The 23,042-nt window shown below is 40.1% G+C and overlaps 2 protein-coding genes across 7 annotated transcripts in view; one reads left to right on the top strand and one right to left on the bottom strand.

Annotated features, from left to right (window-relative positions):
* IQGAP2 (IQ motif containing GTPase activating protein 2) overlaps positions 1–23,042 on the bottom strand; it is a 129,519-nt gene that overhangs the window by 27,218 nt on the left and 79,259 nt on the right. For 2 of the 6 annotated variants that reach the window (XM_075079308.1, XM_075079309.1), the window contains exons 9-17: positions 22,437–22,524; positions 21,710–21,873; positions 21,100–21,187; positions 18,464–18,627; positions 17,771–17,931; positions 15,337–15,461; positions 13,052–13,215; positions 4,521–4,611; positions 22–183 (exon numbers count right to left, since the gene is read on the bottom strand). In XM_075079308.1, coding sequence (XP_074935409.1) covers positions 22–183; positions 4,521–4,611; positions 13,052–13,215; positions 15,337–15,461; positions 17,771–17,931; positions 18,464–18,627; positions 21,100–21,187; positions 21,710–21,873; positions 22,437–22,524 — 1,207 coding nt within the window. The remainder of the gene's footprint in view (positions 1–21; positions 184–4,520; positions 4,612–13,051; positions 13,216–15,336; positions 15,462–17,770; positions 17,932–18,463; positions 18,628–21,099; positions 21,188–21,709; positions 21,874–22,436; positions 22,525–23,042) is intronic. The other 4 variants (XM_075079310.1, XM_075079311.1, XM_075079312.1 and 1 more) reach the window with 2 other exon arrangements.
* F2RL2 (coagulation factor II thrombin receptor like 2) lies at positions 6,016–9,680 on the top strand. Its single transcript, XM_075079314.1, has 2 exons — positions 6,016–6,753; positions 8,476–9,680. Exons 1-2 carry the CDS (start codon positions 6,696–6,698, stop codon positions 9,561–9,563), a joined length of 1,146 nt encoding a protein of 381 aa, XP_074935415.1. The 5' UTR covers positions 6,016–6,695; the 3' UTR covers positions 9,564–9,680.

Genomic DNA, 23,042 nt, shown 5'->3' with positions numbered 1-23,042 from the left:
TCTGTTCAAGAAGGTTTTTACCTTCTCTAGTTTTCAGGTTCTTCGCTTTGGAGAGGTTCCTGAAGTAGGTTTCAGCACATTCAGGAATGACTCGTAATCCAAACTTGGACTGCAGTATCATCAGGACTGGCTGTGAATCACCCTTCTCCAAGCTCTTATTAATCATTGATGTTCCAACAGCCACTAGGGTAAGATAATGACATAGAAAATTAAGTGGTTCATATTCTATGTACCCACAACTCTGGCCTCCAGCGACTTTGATAATGGACTTCTAAGGCTGGCACACACAGACAGCATGACATACACAGCGGTTCAGTGCTTCACCCATTTGCAGCCTCCTTCATGCTTGTAAGGACAAGTATTTCAGAGAACAGCAAGCTTGTTAGGTAGAAAGTGTGCACTCCACCCAGACTAGGGTGCAGCCACAGCACAACTGACAGTGGTCTGAGGGCGTAGCTGCTCCCCCATCAAGTGATACACCAGATGACACCAGGGCAGGGGTTGAGGATTGCAGGTACCCCCTACCTCAGCCTGCCCTAACAGATAGGCCATCATCTGCTGATCACTTGGAATCCTTCTACAAATGCACGGAGTCATTAGGTTACAAGCTGTATATCTTAACATTCACTTTTACTGCACAAAATGGAAATAAAAACTGAGCGCCATAAGCAAAGTCTTGCAACACTAATAGTATCCTAGTTAGGATCCCGAAGGAACCCTTTCTTGCCCTGACCCCTGGGAGCTTGTTTAAAGCTGATGCAGCAAATTCATGCATCTGAATTTGCAGAGATGCAGCTTTTGCTTCCAGGGCACATAAAAGTGCCCTGAGAGGTGATGCTGTGAAGCATGTTCGAACTTTGAGGTTATATGACGTTACCCATACTCTGATTCAGGACCACTTAAGCGTCCTTTGCTTTGTGCAGGTCCCACCATCACCAAAGGAGCTGATACTACCACACCTGACAGCATGTAGCAGCACACGGCACTTCGAAGTACCTTACACCCTAGAAGTATATGCTGCTTTGGAAACTGCTGCTCTGGTCTTTAATGGTATTCCTTCACATCTAAATTCAAGATCCATGCACAGAGGAAGAAGGTAGTCATATGGCTAGAATGTATGCATTATAGATTGGCTTAAGTGAACCTGGCTACCTTTTCATCCCACTGCTGTGCTTCATGCTGTTACACCAAACACTTTTCCTTATCTTGGGTATATCCACATCAATACAAAGAGTCCCTCCCCATAGTCAGTGCTCTGCTTACATGGAGCTGACCCAAAAGGTGTTCAGTATCAGGATCCTACATACAGGAGGCACGGCATGAGACTGAGCTAGCAGGAGGTCATTTCAGCAAGAGAAACAGTTTTTCTCTGTGGTTAGTTTGACTAAGGTGGAATGAATAGCTTTGGCTACACTGCAACAGATCAACCTCCAAATACATTGGCAGCACGCTGAGAAACAAAGTGAACACAGAACACCACTGTCTGGATTTCTACCAGATAACATCCTGCTATTTTAATGTGCTTTGAAACAGACCCCTGCCAAGCATGCACGTGCTCCCCCTGAGATGGCTTTGTACCACAGCTGTGGTATTGTGATGCCCAGGAATCCAGCCTCAGCAGCAAAGCAGCAGGAAAAACTGGGAAGCCACACATTACCAGCTTTCTGCTGCTGGCCCAGGTGGCTCAGCCCTGCTTATACACAGTCCCATGTGCCTTGTCAATTCTGTTCACCCATATTTGAATGCTTTTCTTCCTCCTTTTTCATCCTATAGTTACAGGTGCTGGAAATGTTATAAAGACAAAAAAGCACACAACCTAGATAAGAGTTGTTTCTATAGGCCCCCTGCTACCTGGCTTTTTCTCATCTTTTAATTAATTATGCCTTTATTTTTGAATGAAAATGTAAGAAAGATTTTTAGTAGGGAAGAAACTAATTTCAACAGAAATTATTCCTTTCTGTGGAAGTGCTAGCAGTTAGTACTGTGGCTGTTGCTCTAAAGAAGGCCCATGTGAACCCTGTAAAATTATAAGCTGAATGGAACTTCACCATACCCAGCTGCAGAAGTGTGGGCTTCAGTCTGCTCCTGCAGCTGGGATGCCAGTACCAGATCAGCACTGTGAAGGGCTATTTTCTGTACCTAGCCTCCCTTCAAACAGCTATGATATACAAAGATGCAGCTCTCTGGTGTGATAAGCCTGAACACTCAACAGGGCCAAAGATCAGGTTTTTCCTACAACATGGAATTTCATGACATATCCTGCTTTGGCAGACAGAGTCTTCCTGTGCAAGACTAAGGTTGGTATTGGTGTCTATTTCTGAAGGCTACACAGCTGATATTTGACTAATCTCATTTTGTCCTCCACTTAGACAAGGAGTACCATCGTTGAGCTGATTCAAGAAGCCAAGCAAGGTGATGCAAACTGCACAGCAAACACCACAAATAAGGAATTGCATCAGCATTTACTGGACATGTCTTCCTAAATGAAGACACAAAATACAGAGCCCTTCACTGACAGGGAAGGCTGTTTGTAAAAACCTTTAAAAATATTAATAATGCAGTGTTCAATATTTATATAAGGCATAAAAATTAGTTTGGATTAGTTTGGGTCGAGACTGTTTCAGTACGGTTGTCTACCATTTTATTGCCATGAATGCAACAATCTCAAAAGTACACTTTGTTCTAACTGAAAAAAAAATCTTTGCCTTGCAAAAAGTTTTGGAGTGGGATGTGGGGAGTTTGCCTTTCAAAAATAATATCTCAGATCAAAATAAAGGTTCATTTCCAAGTTACAGTCAAGCTGAACATAGTTTAGACTAACAAGAGTTAGTCTTAGTTTAGGTGAACAAAGTTTAGATTACGTGAACACAACATGCTAAATTCCTGACACAGGATGTGTTTGTTACAGGAAGTATCAGGTTCTGTGCCATAGGGAAATTTTAAACCTCAGTTTTTAGCTGCAAAACCTTACAGCTCTTCTAAAGAATGTGCTGTGCTGACACTGCTTCCTTTTAACCCAGAGGACAGAGTACACGAGATTAGTAGTTATTTCTACAAGTGACTTGTTCACACAGTTCTAAAGATCATATTTGATTGTGAAAATGTGGACAAAAATGAGGATGTTTTCAAGTCACTCTTCAGCTTTGACTTACATCTTTTTATAAGTTATGCGTCTCCTTCCCTTCTCTGCACTCAGATGTTTCCTCATGCCTCTGGGTGGCATTGGTGGGAAGACATTTTTGTCCACAAAAGAAGGTATGAACACTGCTAAGTACAAGAGCTCTATTGGGAAGACATATGTGTCTGACCCCATCGCAGAAAACACAAGCCAAGTGTTTTTAACTATAGATGTGACACCTAGGAAAATACTTAAGTGTCTTCAGTGTATTGACTGTTTACATTAAGACTGTATAAACCGATTACAAATCAGTTCTAAATTAACAGTACACTAAATGCAATGTTTTTGTAGGAGGGATAAAAGGTTTTGTAACAGCTAGCTGTGTTTGGTTTCTTCCACTCACAAGTTCCCAAGCACTAACTACTGACATAGCCTGCCTATAAGTAAACAGGCTTCTGCACTGCACTAATGGAGGCTGAATGCAGAGCGACAGGAATGCACTGACTTCAGCAGTTGTATTCACAAGCTCTTAGGGTCCAAAAGAAGGCAACACTGACTCACCCGAAGCCAAGTCAAGCAGAAGGTGAACCAATATCCAATGCCAAGCTGACAGCCTCAGCTGGTCTGTGCTGGTCCCAGGCAGGAGGCAGATAGGGGTGCCACCATCTCTCCAGTGTGCCCTATACACTCAGCTACACTTGCTTCTAAGTTACTTGCCAAAGTGTATTGTATATTATGAATATTTTTATAGAATTATTACATTCAGTTCAAACTTTGACAGAAGGTGTTGAGTGCATCCACAATACTCTGAGAGGATAAGCCTCAACATTTTTCCTACAAATTTCCTCCTCTCTACAGATTGGAAGAGCATGGATTTCTCCAAAAAACCTGAGTGGTCTTTTTACACTACTTTTAAAGTTAATATGTTCCTAATTTTTGTGTTGGTTTTTTTTTAGCACTTAATAAAAAACATTATAATGAAATAGAAATAAAGCTGTAAACATGTAAGAATTTGCTCTTACAACATGCATCAAGATTTTAGTCTCATATAAGCAAAATGAACTCTCGAACAGTATATCCCTTCTCATTCACATATCCTTGTGTTTCACCAGGTATGTAAAGATACACTGACACTAGAATTCTTGGTCATGATGTTAACCTATATAACCAAGTCCACTAAAGTATTAGCCAAGGCTTAAGGTTTACCACTTTAGATAAAGCCAACACCACCTCTGGAGATCTAAGTTACCCTAATTTCAGTATGACAAAGAACATGCATTCATATCTTTTGATGTATTTAAAGGGCTGCCACACTTCCCCGAAGTGGAAAAAATAAATTACCACTTTCAGTTTTTCAAGACTAAGAAAAACAAGAGCAATGCAAATGCAGGTTAATGCTTACAGATTACCACTGCTTTTATATTGTTATTGGCATCACTGATTCCTTTCTGTATTTCATCCAGCCACAGAAGCGCTGATTCATCTTGGGATTCCTGAAAAAAGGACAGAGAAAAGCCTTGAAAAAACTGAATTATAACAGAAGTTATCTGAACATACTGATAGAGCTCTGATATACAATCTCCTCTTGCAAAGCCCCTGGACACTAAAAAGAATTTAACTGCTTAAAATCAGCAGTAAACCCACATTCACATTCTATTTACCGACTTTGATAAACTTCTGTTCAAATACAAAGCTCTAAATGTTTTAATGTGTAAAAGACACCTCCTGCTAAAGATCAATAAAAATTTTGAGTGAAGCTAGAAACATTTTCATTTCCATGATACGTAATCTGAGTGTCAAATAAAAAAAACACATTACCAGGCAGCACTGTGATAGTAGCATAAAGAGCACAAAGCAAAAGACTGCAGAAAGTTGGCTTTTTTTTTTTTCAGAATCCTTTATTTGGAAAGGATCCACATGAACACCTGAATACAGGTTATGTTAGAAAATAACAGCCAAAACCAGCATAGAAAGACAGCTCAAGTTTACTGGTGATGACTTAGCTTCAGGTGGTGAACGTTTCAGGAAATAAGCAGCAGAACAGGTCTTGCTCTTCCTACAGGCTAACAGTGCATGGCATTCAACCCAAGTTAAAATAGAAGGTCCAGGGAAGTGGGCTCAGCATCCGCACCAACCACCCTGCTCCAGCTGCCCAGGTTCACAGATGAACCAACACTTCAGCTGAGAAAATAGGGTTTTGGAGCTAAACTGACATTTAAAATCTAATCCAGTAGGTGGGGGAAAATTCATTCTAAAAGAGAAATAAGAGTGCCAGTTCTTTAACAGACTAATGATGAGAGAAACTGGAATGTACTGATTTGATGAAGATCTAGTAGTATATACACTGAAATATTTCAGGCAAAAAAAAAAAAACCAAAAACCCAGAAACTCTCTCAAGCTCAAACAGTGTGGACAAAGAACCAGTGTCAGGCCAAAAATCTATTAAATCTGTTATCTGCAGAAATTAAAGAGAAAATAGATTAAAAAACCCTAAAGACAGACTCTTCATGTAAGCAATGTAGCAGACTATCTAAATAAAATCAAGTAGTGTCAGGGAATCGCATGACAGTGGACACACGCTGCAAGTTTTTCTAACAAGAAAGTTAGAGTTAGCACTTGAGAGAGTGTATACTGAATTCCCAAACTACAGCTGACAATTTTGAAAAAGGATTGAGAAACTGAAAAAAATTCCTTATCTGCTGTCCAGCTTTTACATACTAAATACAAGAACAGACGCAAATACTGCTGTGCAGCCAAGTACAGCTTATGCCGAGCCTCGCCACTAGCTTGGAAGCCAGACCAAGACTTGCGCTAATTTTGCCTGCTGAAGCAAGATGTTGTTGTTTGGCATTCAAGGGAAAAAAAAAAGCCAGGCAGAGAAAAAGGAAGTAAGCAACAAAACAGCAGATGAAAATAGGGGAAAGGTTTTAGAGGCTGCAGGCTGTGGAGGGGTGGGAACTGAGTGCAGCTGGCAGTCAGATCGAAGGAGCACAGACAGCTAACAGCGGATAAAGAGGTAGAAGGCAAAGACGACCACAGTTTTCTTAAGGTGTGTTTGTATGTGTGGCTTGCTTTCACCTTTGCATTTACTAAACTTAGATCACCACACTCTCCCCCAAGCTTGGCTTCTTCCCCAAGAAGGATAGAGTTCAGCAACATGGCATTTCAGTCTGTGGATGACACCCTTGAGGATTTACTAAATGCACCGTTTGATTTTTCTAGAGAACACCTTTTTTACCCCAAATATCTGTACATACAGATTCCGGTAGAAGCCCCACATCGGCTTAAGGCTTGTGGTAAATTAGGAGTTAAATTGCTGCTGTAAAGCAATTTTATCTCTGTGTTGGGCAGAGGCTGAATCTGAGTCATGTGTGCATATTTGGATACGTCACACCCTCTTGCTGTAGTAGACAAAGAACAAACTACCTCCTTACCATAAACTTCATGGCTACAGGATGTTTCTAGAGAACAGATCAATCATTCTTTAGTCCCTTCCAGAGGGGAAAAAGTCCCCCACAAAACACTGAGATGAATTAGAACAGCACCATTGCCTGGTTGTTGGATTTCATGTACTACAATGAAGATACTGATTTTCACTGGACTGCTCTCTCTTACTTCTAGTCTTTTCACAACAGGTGAGTCCTCCTTTCTGTGTCTATTCCATATTTTAGTCAGTACATGGGCTTTTCAATAATGTTGGTGTTTCGCCAGCTTAAATGGGTTGTATGTGCCTCATTACAGAAAAATATACTCCAGGAAGTCTCACTTAAGGCAGATTTTTATTCTTCCGTTTCAGTGGCACCTTACTTCCCCCTAGTCACTTTCTATAAGGAATTCTATTTAAGGGGTCTTTCTGTGCTTACTGAAGACACACCTTCTCTAGTATTTCTGTAGTGATATGATGATCTTAAATGTGTAGAGTCTTGTTGTTTCTGCTTTAAAACATTCAACAGAATTAAGACTTCACTGATGGTGCTATTAGAAGGAAATGCTCAGATAATTATTGTGAGAAAAGCAACCAAGTGAAATGATCAAATAATAAGCCCATTTTTTCCCTTTCTAGAACTAAAGCTGTTTTCAGACCAAGCTCATTTTTAAAAGCTATTTCAGATATATATATAAATATATACAAATAGGCACCTGCATGTACATATATGTCTTTTAAAGACTGAAATTAATATTCTGGATTAACCATCCAGAAAATTACTAGAAGGGATGCAGTCCACTGGTTACCATTTGTACCATAACATGGTACATTGTACCATAAATCTGCCAGTAAGCATTGACAAAACTGTTTGCTGTATTTTATTCCAATATGGAAGGGTAAAAGAAAAACCCACAGGTTTTCATCCAAATTGCAGGTAGCTTCTGAATTCCAGTTTCAAAATACATGCTCTAAGCTTTACACTAAGTCTTTTTGCATTAAACACAGCTAAGAAAATTTTTAAATTACAGAATTCATTACACAGATGTTTATCCTGCAAAATCTTTTTTGCAACACAGGGCTTTAGAAAGTATTTTGAATACATTTGTGCTTCATCTGGAAATGTAAATTTCTCTACACAGTTCTCTTCTAAGGCTGAGGAACAGGCTTTAATGAAAGCCGCATCATTGGCTTTGCCACATGCTAACTATATTTACTCACTGAAAAATTTCCTGCTCCATAAAAAGTTTTATTCACCTACTAATAAATTTGATCTAATATCAGTCCAAGCATTTGTTTTTGGTTCTCAAGACTAACTGCCCTTCCTTGTGTATAAGAAGCTGAAAAGATCTGGTTTGCTGTAGTCAGAAGCTGAAGAATAACATTGATTTGATATGAGACCCCAAAAAATGAGGGTTTTTTCAATTTTCTAATTTGAAAGTTTCAGCCTGTGTTAGGCAAGACAGTTTTTTTGCATCTTTTGCAGTCATGCATTTTATCCATGATGTGACAATAGTAGTACTGCTCTTTGCTTCGGTAATCCTGATAAAGCGTAGACGAAGGCTGCGGCTTATATGATGAATTACCAACATTACCACTATGGGGAAAAACCTTTACACGTGATAAACAGTACACAAGTGGCTGATTTTTTTTTTTCCAAATATTACTGAAAACATGCAAAATGCAGAAAGATCAGCTTAACACTAAATACATGCTAAATTTGTAAGGCCGGGTGTGAGATGAAAAATAAAGTGAAGATTGTCCTTGAGTACATTTGATATGAACACCCAAAGGAAAGGAAAAAGCCACCAAATCATTTAAACATATATCACTTTTTACATGGAGATGTTTCCCTTTCTCTGTACCTGAAAGTGAATTATATTGCTAATCTAGTAATTTACCCTTTTCAACAATTTTACCTTTTCTTTTTAAGCTTCAGAATTTTCACTGAATAGCTCTGCAATTAAGACTGTGTCTCTTATCAAGACCTTCCGTGGAATTTCAGCAAGAGACTACGATTACATCCCCCCATATGCTATAGAAGAGGAGACAACGACCATCCATATCGGACAAAACAAATGCTCCTCAAAAAAGTCAAATGACTCCACTTTAACAGAAGTGAACAACACCACGCTGGAATACCTGACCAGTTCTCTGAGCATCAAGCTAATACCTGCTGTCTACCTCACTGCTGTTTTGTTGGGTATACCGTCTAATGCCATCATTTTGTGGATGCTGCTCTTCAGGATCCGGTCTGTGTGCACCGCCATCCTCTACACAAACCTGGCAGTTTCAGATCTGCTCTTCTGCATCATGCTACCCTTCAAAATAGCATACCACATCAATGGGAACAACTGGATTTTTGGGGAAATGATGTGTCGAACTACCACTGCAGTGTTTTACGGCAACATGTACTGCTCCATTCTGCTGCTCATGTGCATCAGTGTTAGCCGCTACGTGGCCATCGTTCACCCCTTCACCTACAAGAGCCTGCCAAAACGTACCTACGCCACTGTGGTCTGCGCTACAGTGTGGACCATTGTCTTCTTGTACATGCTCCCACTTGGCATAATGCAGCAAAGCTATTATGTGAAACAACTGAACGTTTATACCTGCCATGATGTGCACAATGCCTGTGAAACAATATCTTCCTTCCAGTTCTACTACTATGTTTCTTTAGCTATCTTTGGGTGTTTAATACCTCTTGCAACTATCATTTTCTGCTATGTCTCAATTATACGAGCGCTCAAGACTCATGAATGGTTCTGGTACGTTAAAGTCAGTCTTTTGATCCTTACCATCTTTGTTATTTGCTTTGTGCCAAGCAATATTATCCTTATTATCCATCACATTAACTATTACTATTACAATACAGATGGGCTGTATTCTTTTTATCTAATTGCTTTATGCCTTAGCAGCTTGAACAGTTGCCTTGATCCTTTCCTTTATTTTCTGATGTCAAAAATCAGAAGTCAATCCAATATTTATCTAACAATGGTTAAAATATCCAGGCAAAAATGATTTAGTGCTATATTTATATTTTTGGAATTATGGTTTTATATAGTATTAACCAGGGAGCAACAAACCTCAGGCACAACAATTCAACTTAAAAAAATTAAAAAGTGTTAAAAAACACAATCTTGGTAAAATTTTCTTCCTTCCACACACCAAACAAAGAATATCTTCAGAAATATACTTCTCCAGCTCTGTAATTTTATCACACTTATTGCAACATCTGGTGTACCTAGATAAAGGGAAGTGGCTCCCACCTTCATTTCCTTCTGAGATCGCTTTCATGGCCATGGAGAAGAAACCAGAATATCAGTCACCACAGCCTCTGAACACCAGAAGAGGAATCAATAGCTAAACAGCACTTCTACACCCATTCATGATTTCCAAACACTTCAAATTAGCTCTGAAGCCCACAGTCACTGCAGGAACAACGATGTGAAAACAAGTTTTTGGCTCAGTGGAAATGGGAACAAGTAAAAGCACTTTTCATGTGCCTGGGAGCTTTTGAGTTTTGCAGAAGCTCCCTGTCACATTGTCAAGAGAAAATACTGCCCTGGACTTTGGGAATAAAGAGCCAGAGTCCCCATACTTTCAAGGAGCAGTAAATCTACAGCCATAGACATGGAGCCTGATACTTCAAGGGCAGAATCTCTCTGAGGCTGCTTAACCAGCTTTGCGCTGGAGACTTGTTCTTCCACTTTGTCAGCGCCTCCACTCGTCTAGCCCATGAGGACAGCTGGGAGCTAACCCTTATCAGTGTGAATCCAGGCATGTATTATTCTTGCTTGGTAAGCAAAACAGGGAAGCTATTTTGTAGTATTCTCTGTTTCCACATCCTCACAGGAAATACCTACAGTGTTACAAATACTGAAACCAGTTATGATTGATTGTCCACATTAATAAAGCAAAGGGTCAGCTTTTATGTTTACCAAAACTTAAAAGCTACGTACGTACTAAGTTCCTACAAAGTGAGCTCAGTGGTTGGAATTTGTATTTGTAACTGCAGAGTGTAAGACAGTGATGAGAAAAAGTGTTTACATCAGTTTAATAATAGTATTGTAAAACACTTAATTTTGCACTGGAAAATTATTTCAAGGAATTTGCAGCCTGGTAAGATTCCACCTCTTCAATTTCTTCTGGCTCCTAATTTATGTTAGTTCTAATCATGCCATTCCCTCAACATCCACAAGAACAGATTTTAAAGATAACTGTAAAATAATTCAGATGTTATACTACTATTGTAAATATAAAAAATGTGAACCTAACTAAAATCTGTGTGCCTATCACCCAAGCAATAAAATAAGACAGGAACCATTTCAGAGTTTGGAACACCTGTTTAACTTTTCAGGTGTCTGTAATACACTCCCTAAACACAGGGTTTCTCCTCACTGGGAACTGAACACATTTGGTTTGAAATGGCCTTAAGAACTGTTAGAAGCTGTGGTTTAAGATTACAGGAATAAATAAATTCCTGTTTTGTGTTTTCAATTTCAAGCAAGGAACAAGTAGGTGTGATCTGAGATTAAGACCTTTAATGGGTACTGGAAGATTTGCAGACTACTCCCCCAAAGCCATCACAGCCAGAGGGACGTGACAGCAGGCTGATAAGAATAAGCAAGGAGGTTTGACCCATGTGTTTTTCCAGATGCTGGGAGACACAGGAAGTTCGCAGGCAGACCTATCTGATCCTTGTAAATCAAATACTTCCTTTTACCATGGCTCACTCTTAAAACATGCTAAATACAATTAAAGGCAGATCTGCTTTATAAACAGGGCTCAGGAAAAGTGGAGAATAGGCTTTAGACATTGCACTATATTTTAAATTCTGTTTGGATTTTTTTTTTTAAGGAAAGTTCAATCTAAATCATATCTTTACCTAAAGAATAGTGATGTCCATGTGATTGTCCATGTGTGTCTATAGAGAGTTAAGTCAAATTGATGCATCTGAATATTTCTTTTGGGAGCACATATAGTGTAGTGTCTTGCTCTCTTCCTAAACAGGAGCAATGCTTTAAGAAATGTCAAGCTACTTTTAAAGTAGCTGTCAAAGGACTGCAAAAAAAACCCCAAAAACTTTCAGGAGAGAAAGGCTAGTGGAAATCTCTAGGAACATCACAAAATTTTGAACAGGAAGACTTCAAAGAGATAGCACAACTTTTGTTGTGAAACTTGGAGTCACCTATTTATTTCCTATCAGCACATTCACACAGGGACAGGAGTAGGTGCTGTGTTTGCACCTGGGGAGCACAGTGGCAGCGGGCAGGAGCGAGCCAGGGCAGGGTTGCTGCGTGCAGGCACGTGGGCGCCTGTGGGCTGTAGATCTCTGCCTCAGGGACATGCCAGCTTGTTACACCTGCACAAAGAATCTGGCATGTCCTGGACCAGCACTGTGCAGCCACCACCTGCACGGACACTCTGCACACAGATACCGTCCCTGGCCCTTCTAGGACAGCTAAAGTAGTCAGCACACACTAACCCCTCCCCAGCATGCACAAAGCAGGATGCTTTTCAGGATCCAGGGGCCAGTGAAACCAGGCCTTACCTGGGAACCAAAGCAAGAAACTAAGATGTGCAAGCGTCTTCTGAAGACTCTGACAGTGGACCATGGAAACACAGTTTCACAGCAGTTACCACAGGTGAGGTGGCCAGATAGCTGGAATGTATTTCTAAAAGCCAAAGTTCAGGAACTTTCTCCAGCTGACCATATTACTTCAGGAACACATTATGTGAATTTTAAGCATCTTTTCCAAACATTGGACACGTTAAGCGCTGTGCTAGTAGCTTTAGCTCATCCTGTGTTCAGTCACATCCTGCAAGCTGTTAAGCTTTGTTTATGCTTCCCTGAGCTATGGTGCTATAACCAGGGCACTGTTTTTGGGGAAGCAGATAGCAATATCCTGCTGAGATAGGTTTAAACTGAAGGCACATACGAGACAGCCAGCTGCTTGTTGCATGATAAAGCCAGAGCATAAATATGTACAAAAGTCCACCGTCATAAACCACGAGATTTAAGCAACTGAGACTCCTCAAAGTACTTCCCAGAGGTTTGTTAAGGAACACCATGACTCCTTCAGCATGACTATGATTCCTTTCTGGAAGTAACCTCCACTCCCACCCATATTGTAACTACCTGCCTGACACAGTCTAGTGTCAGATCCTTGCACGAATTCATAACTTTGTCAGGGCCACTGCTGCCCACATTTTGTAATAGCTGCAGCAACGTAGTAGGATTAAAAATAAGCAAGGTTATGTCAAGTCTGTAGTGACCCACATGCAGGATATGTCTTAGTATTACTACATTGAGAATTAGTCCCTTTTGCTAGTCAGAATAACTTGTAGTGGAAGATTACTTAGTGCCAGTTTGTTGTCATTGGCTTATTTACAACTCCCATTTATGCAGCTAATCCAAACGTTGGGGGAACAGGACAGGGACACATGTCTAAGTGACAAGAATTGGCATTTCAGTTCTGACAAACAGCAATGGTCAAAGCTCTAACCTTGCATTTCTGTGCTTTGGCATGGTGCAGAACATCCTGATAATGCCTTGCATTTACTGGTGACACATCTTGCAGCTTTGCTGTGGGCAACAGTAGAGTTTCTAGAGTTCTATCGGGATTTCCTTGGTCAATTGCTTCATTAATGTGACCAATTGCAATGATTCCTATGAAACAGAAAAGTAATTAAAGACAGTTGTCGGAGAAAGATACAACTTACCTGATACCAGGTACAAACAAAGCAGTAACGTGAAGAACAGAAAAATCAAGTAACAAGAAGCAGAGGCAGCAACAGCAGCTGATTTAAAATTATTTGTGCTCAAATATTCATGTGAAGCTATTAAGTTGTACAGTTTTCCTTTCTGCCAGTTATTGATTCATCTGAATCTACCTCTTCATAAAAATCAAATTTATCCTTGCTGAAAAAAGGAAAACAGACTTATCTACTCTCAGGGCAGGAGTAGCTACATGAAGCTTAAGGAAAAGTTTGGCATCACATCTAAATACGTTCACCTATGTACTGGCTCACAGTGCTGAAAGACAAGTGAATTAAGATTACTTGAAACCCTGATTTGGACAAATACATACATACTGACCTCCAACTTACAACATTGCATAGCAACTTAACCTAATTTCTTAAAGTTTCACCTGAAATAACCAGTCTGATAATGTTGACCTGAGAAATCACATGATTGTTCAAGACTGGTAGCACTCAGGACTTCAGTCAGCAAGTAACATGGTCTGGTGTATTTAATAAATTGTCTAACTCATGTTCTTCAGACGGGTCTCAATGTTTTAAAATCAGTTTCTTCCTACCCCCAAACAGTGCTGAAACGTGCCGATTCAGGTACTTTCTCCCTAAAGCCACCCCAGAAGGGCACCAGCCAAGGGCCTCCCTATCACCTGTGGGGGATGGAATCCTTGCCAGCAGAAGATCATCTCTCACCAAGTCTCTCCCAATCCCACCACAGCCCAGCTGGTGGGGGTCACAGATCCATGCCCTCATAAGGTTCTGAGAATGAGCATTTTTTCTGGGGTGCCACCAAAGAGGGACTGTGCAGACCTGCGGCCTTGCTTGTGAAAACAGAGGCCACCCTTATTCCTCCCCTCTCTGCCCCAGTTAACCATCCCAGGGCAGAGGCCACTGTCACTGAAACCAAGTGAAGCTATTTTAGTACTAAAGATTGACTCTCCTGATGTAAGATCACCTTTCTTAAGGCCTGTTTCAACTCCTAGTGACTGTAGAGGTTCAGACAAAAGAATGATTATGTCAGTTAAATGAACTGCTCAGCTTCCCACCCTGCCAGAGGGCACATATCAGGAGTGAGCCTTGAAGGTCCATGGCAAGTACTTGACTAGATTTAGGAAGGAACAATCCAGTCAGTTTTAGTGTTTTGGTAATATAAAGCTTCTCTTTCCAATACGAAACAGTAGTGTGTGTGACTCTGATGTCAGGGCAGGAAGGGCACATGCACTATGTGTCAGTGCCACCCTGGAAACCGCCCGCGCCTTATGAAGGCTCTCAAATTATACTCCAGACTTCTTCCCAAATGACAAACAGTCTAAAGGCTGCCTTCACCTTGCTCCAGGAAATCAAGCATAACTTGATAGCCTCAAATTTTAGTTTTAAAAAAAAAAATCATACTTCCATATCCAGTAGAGAAACTTGACCCTTTAGCATTTTTGAAGCCCAGATGACCCTATCATGTTTAATAACAGCATCCTTTTAGGGCAATGCAGTTATATTCAACTTCAAAAATAAACTCCAAATCCTTTTGTATTAGGAAAAGTGGGCACAAGAAGCTACTCTCAGATAGGAAACTAAGTTACCTAAAGGGAGAGCCGGGCAGATAATTGCACTGCATAACTTTGTGCCAACTCCTTTGTGAAAAGAACAAGGGCTTGGAAACCATTTAACATTAAAAAACCTGTCCCCCACAGGATACTGCTTGTAATTTCTTCCCTATCCCCCAATATGCTCTTTGCTTACAAGATCTGTAAAATCCCCAAAGCAAAATCACCCACTACAAATACTGAAAGATACTTCCAAGTGGGCAGAACCATGGCAGTTGTGACACTGCAGAAGGCAGGCACCCTATGATATCTGTCAGCCAGCCAAATCATAACCAGGAATACTTCGAGGACATTTAAAGACAATTGGGTGTTCAAAATTGCTTAATGCTCTTCTCTCTTGAAAAGTGTCTTTACAAGGCCATTCAGCACAGAAATTTATGTATCAAGGACCAGACTATCATCTCTGTGGGCGACATAGCGGGAGAATTACTTACTTTCATTTTCTTCTTGAATTTGCATATTAACCATGTCAATGCAGTTCTGGATATCATTCCAGCTTAAATAATCTTGGCCTTGAGATGAAGCCTCTGACTTAATAGACAATAGTGTATCAGCATAACTATAAGAAGATATAAAATACATAAGTGTATTTCTTATACAAGTTAAGCTGCCATAAAGAGTTAGTCAGATGTATCATCCATCATTTAGTGCCTAGTATTTTTTTCTATTAATGTATTTCAGGCAAACTCATCCTTGCCAAAAATTATACAGACATGCAAGCTGCCTTGCTGGTTCTGTGTGTGCATTTCAGGATCTGAAAAAATGGTCCTGTACAATAATTCAGTGCACTTTTCATGGCAATGTGGGGTGATGGTAATACATACACTGGACAGAGTTTGCTGTATGGGGCTACAGATAAATTTCAGTGAAACTATGGTTTGCTTCTTGCTACACTAAGTCAAAGACCAGAGTTTCTGCTATAGCATCAGGTAGCAGCACCTCCGGCTACCTCCGTGCTCTCTCTATGTGGAGGATGATGGACCATGGACAGGGGAAGGGCATAAAAAATTATGCTCCTCCCCCTACAACTCAAGGTCCTCCAAGCACAAGCTCTTCTTAGAAGGATCACAGATCAAGATCAGCTGGAAACCTTTGCCGTAGCATATACTCAAGCATACATATGTTAATTTTCATATTCCTGAATCAAACATACAACTACCACAATGTGTCAGAAGCCTGAGAAATGAATGGTTGCCAGAAAAAATACAGGCAAGAGTCATAATTTTATTGCTCTGATTTGCCCTTCCAGCATTCAGCAGCCTGAGTTTAGGGGCTTCCTGAGCTGGAGGCTATGTATCACTTTAACAGTTGGAAACAATGCTGTGCTCCATTGATTTGTTTACTGTAACTTGAAATCTTATATGTTCTTGAGGAATGAATCTACAAAATGTTTTGTAATATGGCAGTTCCTAATATAAATTTTCAACTTTATATTTGATGGTGTCCAAACTTTTCTTGCTCCAATTCTTATAAGAAATTAAAAACTAAAGTTATAAGAGAGGATAGCAATTTTTATTAACCTTGCCCACAACATGCACACTTTTGCAGACCTATGTCATATTTCTCCTAAATTCTGTCTTCTAGAAAACACCTTCCTATCAAGTTCATCTTTTCTGGTAGAAAACCACTGAACACCATTTCCCCCCCCAAACTTTTTCAAGCTTTAATGTATTCCTTCTGGTATTGTGCAATATTCAACATATTGTTGGCAGTACAGATTTACGTAATGGCATAATAAACTTTCATTTTATTCTCTACTCCAACTAATTCCTAGTGTGTCATTTGTACTGACTGGCAGCTTAATCTAAAGATCAGGTCACTGTAACACCAGCCAAAATGCTGCACTTGGACACTCTGGGGGCCATTTCTATACATTTATAATGTTGCTTCTCTTGCCCACAAGCACCACCTCACATCAGCAGAGGCCAAGTGGCTGTTTAATTTTGCTCCACCTTATGGTATTCTGCTCCCTCTGACCAAAACACTGTCCCCTTATTCCTATCCTGTCTCCTCTCCTTCCAGCTTTGAGACATCTAGCAAGGGTTGCTCTCAGAGTCATGTCCCCTGGCAGCTTGGTGAAGATCTTCAGCTACTGCTGTCCCTTTTGCCTAGCAGTGCCTTCTAGCAGCACATCGAGATTATCACCACCTGTGACCAAGAGGTGAGAATTGGCCCATGCCCCCAAGCTCTCCCACACACACTGCGGGCTTAGGTCTCACACAAATGGTAGTATTGCCTAATATTTTTTTCAGATATGCAGAAGAGTGCAGAGGCAGCAGCACATGGCTGTGTCAAGTCAGGAATGTGGCAGTGCAAGCAACTGGCAGCTGAGTGAAGGCTATTATTTAATGTCAAACATGCACGTATGCCACAGCATTGTACTCAGCTTTTTAGCAAGCAAGACTGTGCTACGCTTTTCAGACTTTTGCAATTCTCAAGCAAGAGTCAAATGTGGTTTAAGGGACCTCCTGGACCTTAAGGCATTAAACACTACTTTATTCCAAAGCTCTTCTTTCAGTATTGCAAGGAGGTTACTGATTAACTGTTTCCAGCTATGGTTGTTTCATGTGTTAGTGTCTGCAAAACTTCTTGTCAGATCTTAAAGTTTGCTTTCCAAAGATATTTTCCCTGCACCTCACACATCCTCTGCCCTCAAACATCTGAAGTTGTGATTGCTTATACTTAGCGATACACAACTAGTTCAGCAATTGTCATGTTATCAATTATTAACTTATAACACAGATATTTATCTTGCAGCTCTTTCAACTTCATAGCCACAACAAAAGACAGCCCACCTAGTAAAACGCCTACTTATCCTTCTGCAGAAATAACCAAGTGTCATCCAGACAAGAGAAAATGAACCTTTACCGTTGGAAGTTTTCCTCTTCCAGGTTATTGAATCCAATGCATGGGTTTCTGAGATGATTCTTTACCATTAGGATGTCCTTATTTTCCAAAGCCTGGTTTAGCAACACAACAGCTGACAACATTTCTACTGCAATAGACAGTTCATCATGTGCCAGGTAGTTCTGTAGGACAATAATGTACTGCAGTCAGGAAGCTAAATAAGCAGTGTAACAAATTTGAGTTACACAGTCTAGATAGCACCAAGGAGATGGACTTGATTTAAAAAGCCTGGCAAATTTCCTAGGCACAGGCATGTCAGATTAACACAACACTGGTGTTAGAGTTTACTAGGTTTGCTACACATTCCTTCAGCCTCTCCCTCTTTTGCCCCACAGTCCCATCTATTCTGGTCTTACTCTCATAGCAGGGGATTACTTTTCTTCACAATACATAAAAACACAGTTAGTCCTCATTAGGAGCATGCAACAATTAAAAATAATAATTTGTTGCAACACAAGAGCTCAGCCAGAGCAAAGTGTGTCAAGAAACAAATTGTCTGATTCAGTGTTGTCATTTCAGCCAAAACTAGTCATGTAATATGTAATACCATGACAAGAGAATTAAGTCTGATTTTACACAACATGCTATGTTTGCGCTCTTTCATGGTTTGGCTACGTAACATCAGCAAGTAGGTCATAAGCTTTTCACTCTTACCACAGCATTCTGTTGTTGGAGGTTGAACAGCTCAGTCTGATAGACAGCAGCAGCAAATGAGTGAACAACAGGCAGCTGTGCCTCCGGTTTCATCAGTGCAACCAGTGTTTTACTAGGATCACAGTTACGAATTGCAGTATTGATATTGTCAACTGCTATAAGTTCTAGAGAACAGCAGGGAAAGAAAAGCCTATTAATTTTCATATGCTGTTTGCTCTTTATGCCATGTAGATGACAATTAGAATATTCCAAACAACATAATTGGGTGTCATTAGAGAAAAGAAAACATATTGGTGTGAGATTCTTCAAGACACAACTGCTGAATATTGCAAAAACAGTGTCTATTTAAAGGTATGCAGCAAAAAATGGACTGGAGGACTTAAAAGTCTCTGGACTTATAGATATTAGAGACTGCTTATTGTACCTTTAACCCAAAACAAGGAGCTGACCCCATCCTAGCACAGAGGAAGACCTAACATCCCTCCTGTGTTTGCTTGGGGCAGGTACTGCTGGGTATGTCAGCTCCAGTGCACCAGTCTTGCTTCACCCCAAATGCTCCTTTCCTTCTGCACTGTGTTTCCTCCCTTACCTCCTCCTTTCAGCAGGACCTAACTCAGTTAGCTAGAATAAGCCTATCCTGAAACACCAGCAACACTTTTGTTGTCTATTTCAGGAGGCCTAGTAGAAATCAACCAGGCTGGGGGTTTGGGATTTTCGGAGGATGGACTGCTGGAAAACCACATGCTATGGCTTCCAGGAGTTCCTCTGCATGGCGTCACCCGCTCATTTAACAGTGTGGAAGATCAGTCCTTACAAACACTGCCATCTAGTTATCCCTTTCTCTACAGCTCAAATTTCCAGTTAAACTGGCCACCATAGAGGAGTATAAGCATAACCCTTTTTGGTACCTGAATGACTCGCCTGTTTTGCTTTTTACTGAACTGACTTCAGCAGAGGTTTGAATCCCAGCAGAAAAATGCTAAAAAACACTTCCCACTTGGGCAGCTGCTGAAACATTACAACACCCCTTAGCTTAGTCACAGCCGCTATAATTGCACACCTGGAAGAGCCAGCTCTGAAGAAACCTGGGCCAGGACACACCCAGGAACATCTTGTACAGGGGACTGCTCTGGTCTTGCACAAAGGGTAACAACCTTGAAGGTTAGAGCATGAGTGGTGGAGTAAAGAATAACAATTATGTAAATGCCATTTCCATCAGCAAAATAACCCCCATCTCCTCCTCCACCTTATCTTATCGCTTTTCTATGTACTATTATCCAGGGAAAGCTTTCAGTCACCACTGACTGATCAGGTCTGTATGAGACTGCTTGTACAGCAGACACTGTCTGCAGTTCATGTATGCAGCAACACTCAGATCTTATTATACAGGACTTTGAAGACCTTTATAAGTAACGAGGTCAACCTATACAAGACCCTCACCTCTCATTTCAATTGCTCTGAAACATGGTCACAGGAGGCCATGTTGTTGTTGAAGGTTCTCTCTGTTGGCTATTCCTGAGGTTAGAAAAAGCAAAGGCTCTCAAAGCTATGGTGTGCATGCTTTTTTAGAGAAAAGAGCAAAGAGGAAAAGAATCAGAGTCCACAAATGGACTAGACTAGCTCTGTAGTCAATAACCAAGCTACTGGTTTCTAATTCAGGAACTGAGCATGCAACTTGCAAAACACACTTTACATTGTTTGCATTCCAGTAACAACACCCACTATTTTTTCCTTTTCAAATGAAACATAAGAAATAAGTTGCTCCCCAGATCACTGTTACTGCTTTTCATACATCACATTTGCCCTCCTCATTTCCTTTGCCAAAAAACTACTCTTTTAGAGAAAGTACTGCTCATCACGCCTAACCAATCTAAAATAGGTTAACTTTTGCGGTAGTAAATAAAACTTGGCTTCTGACTTAAGTTGACCTCACAGTACAGCCTTTAAGTCACATTACAAAAGCAGTCAGCCTGGATTCAAAGCACTGGAAATACCAGAGACAAAACATCCACTAAGCCATGCCCAGACATAGCATGAAATGACAGCCGTTCAACCAAAGCTGAACTTCCTAGCAAAGAAGTTTCCAGTCAAAAGCAGCAATACATGCACTGCAAATTTAGATCCCCCTTAACTATATTTTTGACAAACTGTAACTTGCATCTTGTGATAGTCTTAGCAGGCTAAGAACAGGTTAGTTTTAGATAAGTGTGTCTAAAAGTAAGGCTAATTTTCCTCTGCGATATGACTGCAGAATATTCTTCCATGTAGTCACTCTATTTTAATTCTACAGGGATGGTCATTGCTCCCAAGTAAGGATTAATACTGTACTGATAAATAGTTGTTCAAGTCATCAAGCCATGCGTTGTCTTCAGTTTCAGCCAGCATGTTTACCAGTGGCTTAAGTTATTAAAAGAAAAAAGTGTTAGCTGCCTCAGATAAAAAGAGTATATCCAATGCAGCAAAGATTGGTGACTTGGCAATTGTGACACTGAGAAGAACAGTTACAAAAATAAAAAGCAATGCATATGGTTTCAGTTTGAGAAACCTTGTTTACATGCAGGGAATGGTGGATTCAATTAATCTTAACATAATTAAGCAGTGATGGTAAAAATATTAGTATTAAAACAGTTACTCACTAAGCTTGTGGGCCTCAGCTTCCACATTGGCAACACTAACTTCTTTCTGTATTTCACTTTTGTCGAGCATATTTGGAACCCCTGCTATCTAACAGATCAGAAAAAAAAATTTAATTATGCTTTTAGGTATGATGGGAGATAAGGGGATAAAAAAGCCTTTGATGGGACACTAGGATTTGTTTGTCCTTTCCTCTGTGCATCAAATACAATGTCAGAGTAAACGCAGCATTAATCTTTCCCTGCAATTTTCATCGTACTCAAAATAATGGATTTTCTCCTTAAAACCCAATTCACCCTTTCATTTGCTGTTAATGATTCAATATTACCTCTTGCTGTACTCAAGTTATAACGCATTTTCAAACAAACATAATATTAGGGGCTGCATGCTATATCTCTAATTTTTTTCTTATAAGTAATTACTAAGATATAATGGCATCATGCTCTTTAGAGCAAATGCAGCTACTTCGGTGTCAATTAGTACATCAGTTATTCTAAAACCTTTATAAAACTGTTTCATTAAGTGATGCTGAAGGTAAAGGCAATTTCTCTCTGTGTTAAAATCAGCTAAAAAAATGCAAACTGTTGTGTAGTTCCCATTCCGTTCAATTACCTGCATTTTCTGTTCTTTAGAATCACACAATTGCAATAGGTACCATGAGGAATTTTGCGGCAGAACTTCAAGTAGGCTCAGAGCAGGACGGTTCAAACCTGCCATCAGTGCCACTTCATCTTGCCGGTCAATAGCCTCATTCAGTTGGACTAAAGCTATGTGAACTGAAATGAAAACAATGCTCATAAACAGCAAATATGCTTTTGTGGAAAAAAAGTCCACTGCTGTCAGCATCTTGCTTTTTGTAAAAGCCAGTTAGGGTGGCAGTCTTTATCCAGCAGAGGATTATCTATTTTGAGACCAATCCTATGGATGGAGTTTCTGGCTCTGCACGAGCCCGTGTGGGAGCAGTTCAACACAGCTAACTGGAAGCTTATGAATGAATTCTGGCTCTATATAGAAGAGGGGGTCAAAATTTACAGTATTCTGCACACAAAAGGAACTCAAACATCAGGAAACAGAGCAGGCAATAAATGATTAGAATCTGAACCAAGGAATCCTTGCAGCAAAAACCACGAACACAGACGTTAGCGTCCCCCAAAGATTAGTAGAAAAGGAGCAGCAAGAAAAAACCATTGTAGACAGACATTAGCTATTTCTGCTAATTTTTCCCCAGAGTTTCCCCAGAAACATTTTGTTTGTTCCTGTGAATTCAAGCTGTGTTCAGCTGGAATCTGGATGATCATGTGTTATGTGCACTCTTCCATAAGGATCCATAATGGCTTACTGTTTATCTTATTGATATTGCCTTGAATCTCAGCTTGTGTCAGCAGCTCCTCGTAGACATCCCTCTCCTCCTCAGATATTGTGCCGTTCTAAGAAAAATAAAATTGTTGCTAGTACACACAAAAACTTTTCAGGGAGAAAAGCTATCAGTGGGAGTCATTAAAACTGCATCAGCTGAAATATTTACTGGATGTGTTTGTAAAGGAATTTGTTGACCACATGAACCAAAGAAATGAGCACTTCATGGTAACTGGCTGGTCAATACTTAAAGCATTTTGTTCTTCCTGTAAAATAGCCATGTAGTGTAGCATTTTTCAACTACAGAAAGCATTAGCTCTCATGTGAAAAACAAAGAAAATAATTTCATGTTAAAGATCTGTGGCAGAGGTTATATTTTATGCTCAAAAAAAGCTATCTTTTAAGCACAACTTTTTAAAATATTTTTTTTTCTAAAGCAGTTGATAGAGGAAAACCAGTCTTTTGTTTCTAGTCTTCTGGTATTGGTCAAAGTTAAGCTACAACATACTCATAGTAATCATATTCTTATAAAATTGGCTGTCAGCTTGTTGCATTATCATTATTTACCTTATTTAGCTTAAACTTTTTT

This window comes from Phalacrocorax aristotelis, chromosome Z (assembly GCF_949628215.1).
Source record: "Phalacrocorax aristotelis chromosome Z, bGulAri2.1, whole genome shotgun sequence".
Classification (NCBI taxonomy): domain Eukaryota; kingdom Metazoa; phylum Chordata; class Aves; order Suliformes; family Phalacrocoracidae; genus Phalacrocorax; species Phalacrocorax aristotelis.
This window is presented reverse-complemented; position numbering and strand designations above follow the sequence as displayed.

Bases quoted from the DNA above. Each gene is read 5' to 3' on its own strand.
- F2RL2 (XM_075079314.1), top strand. From the start codon at position 6,696: ATGAAGATACTGATTTTCACTGGACTGCTCTCTCTTACTTCTAGTCTT. The intron at 6,754-8,475 runs GTGAGTCCTCCT...TTTCTTTTTAAG, and splicing joins TTCTAGTCTTTTCACAACAG to CTTCAGAATTTTCACTGAAT.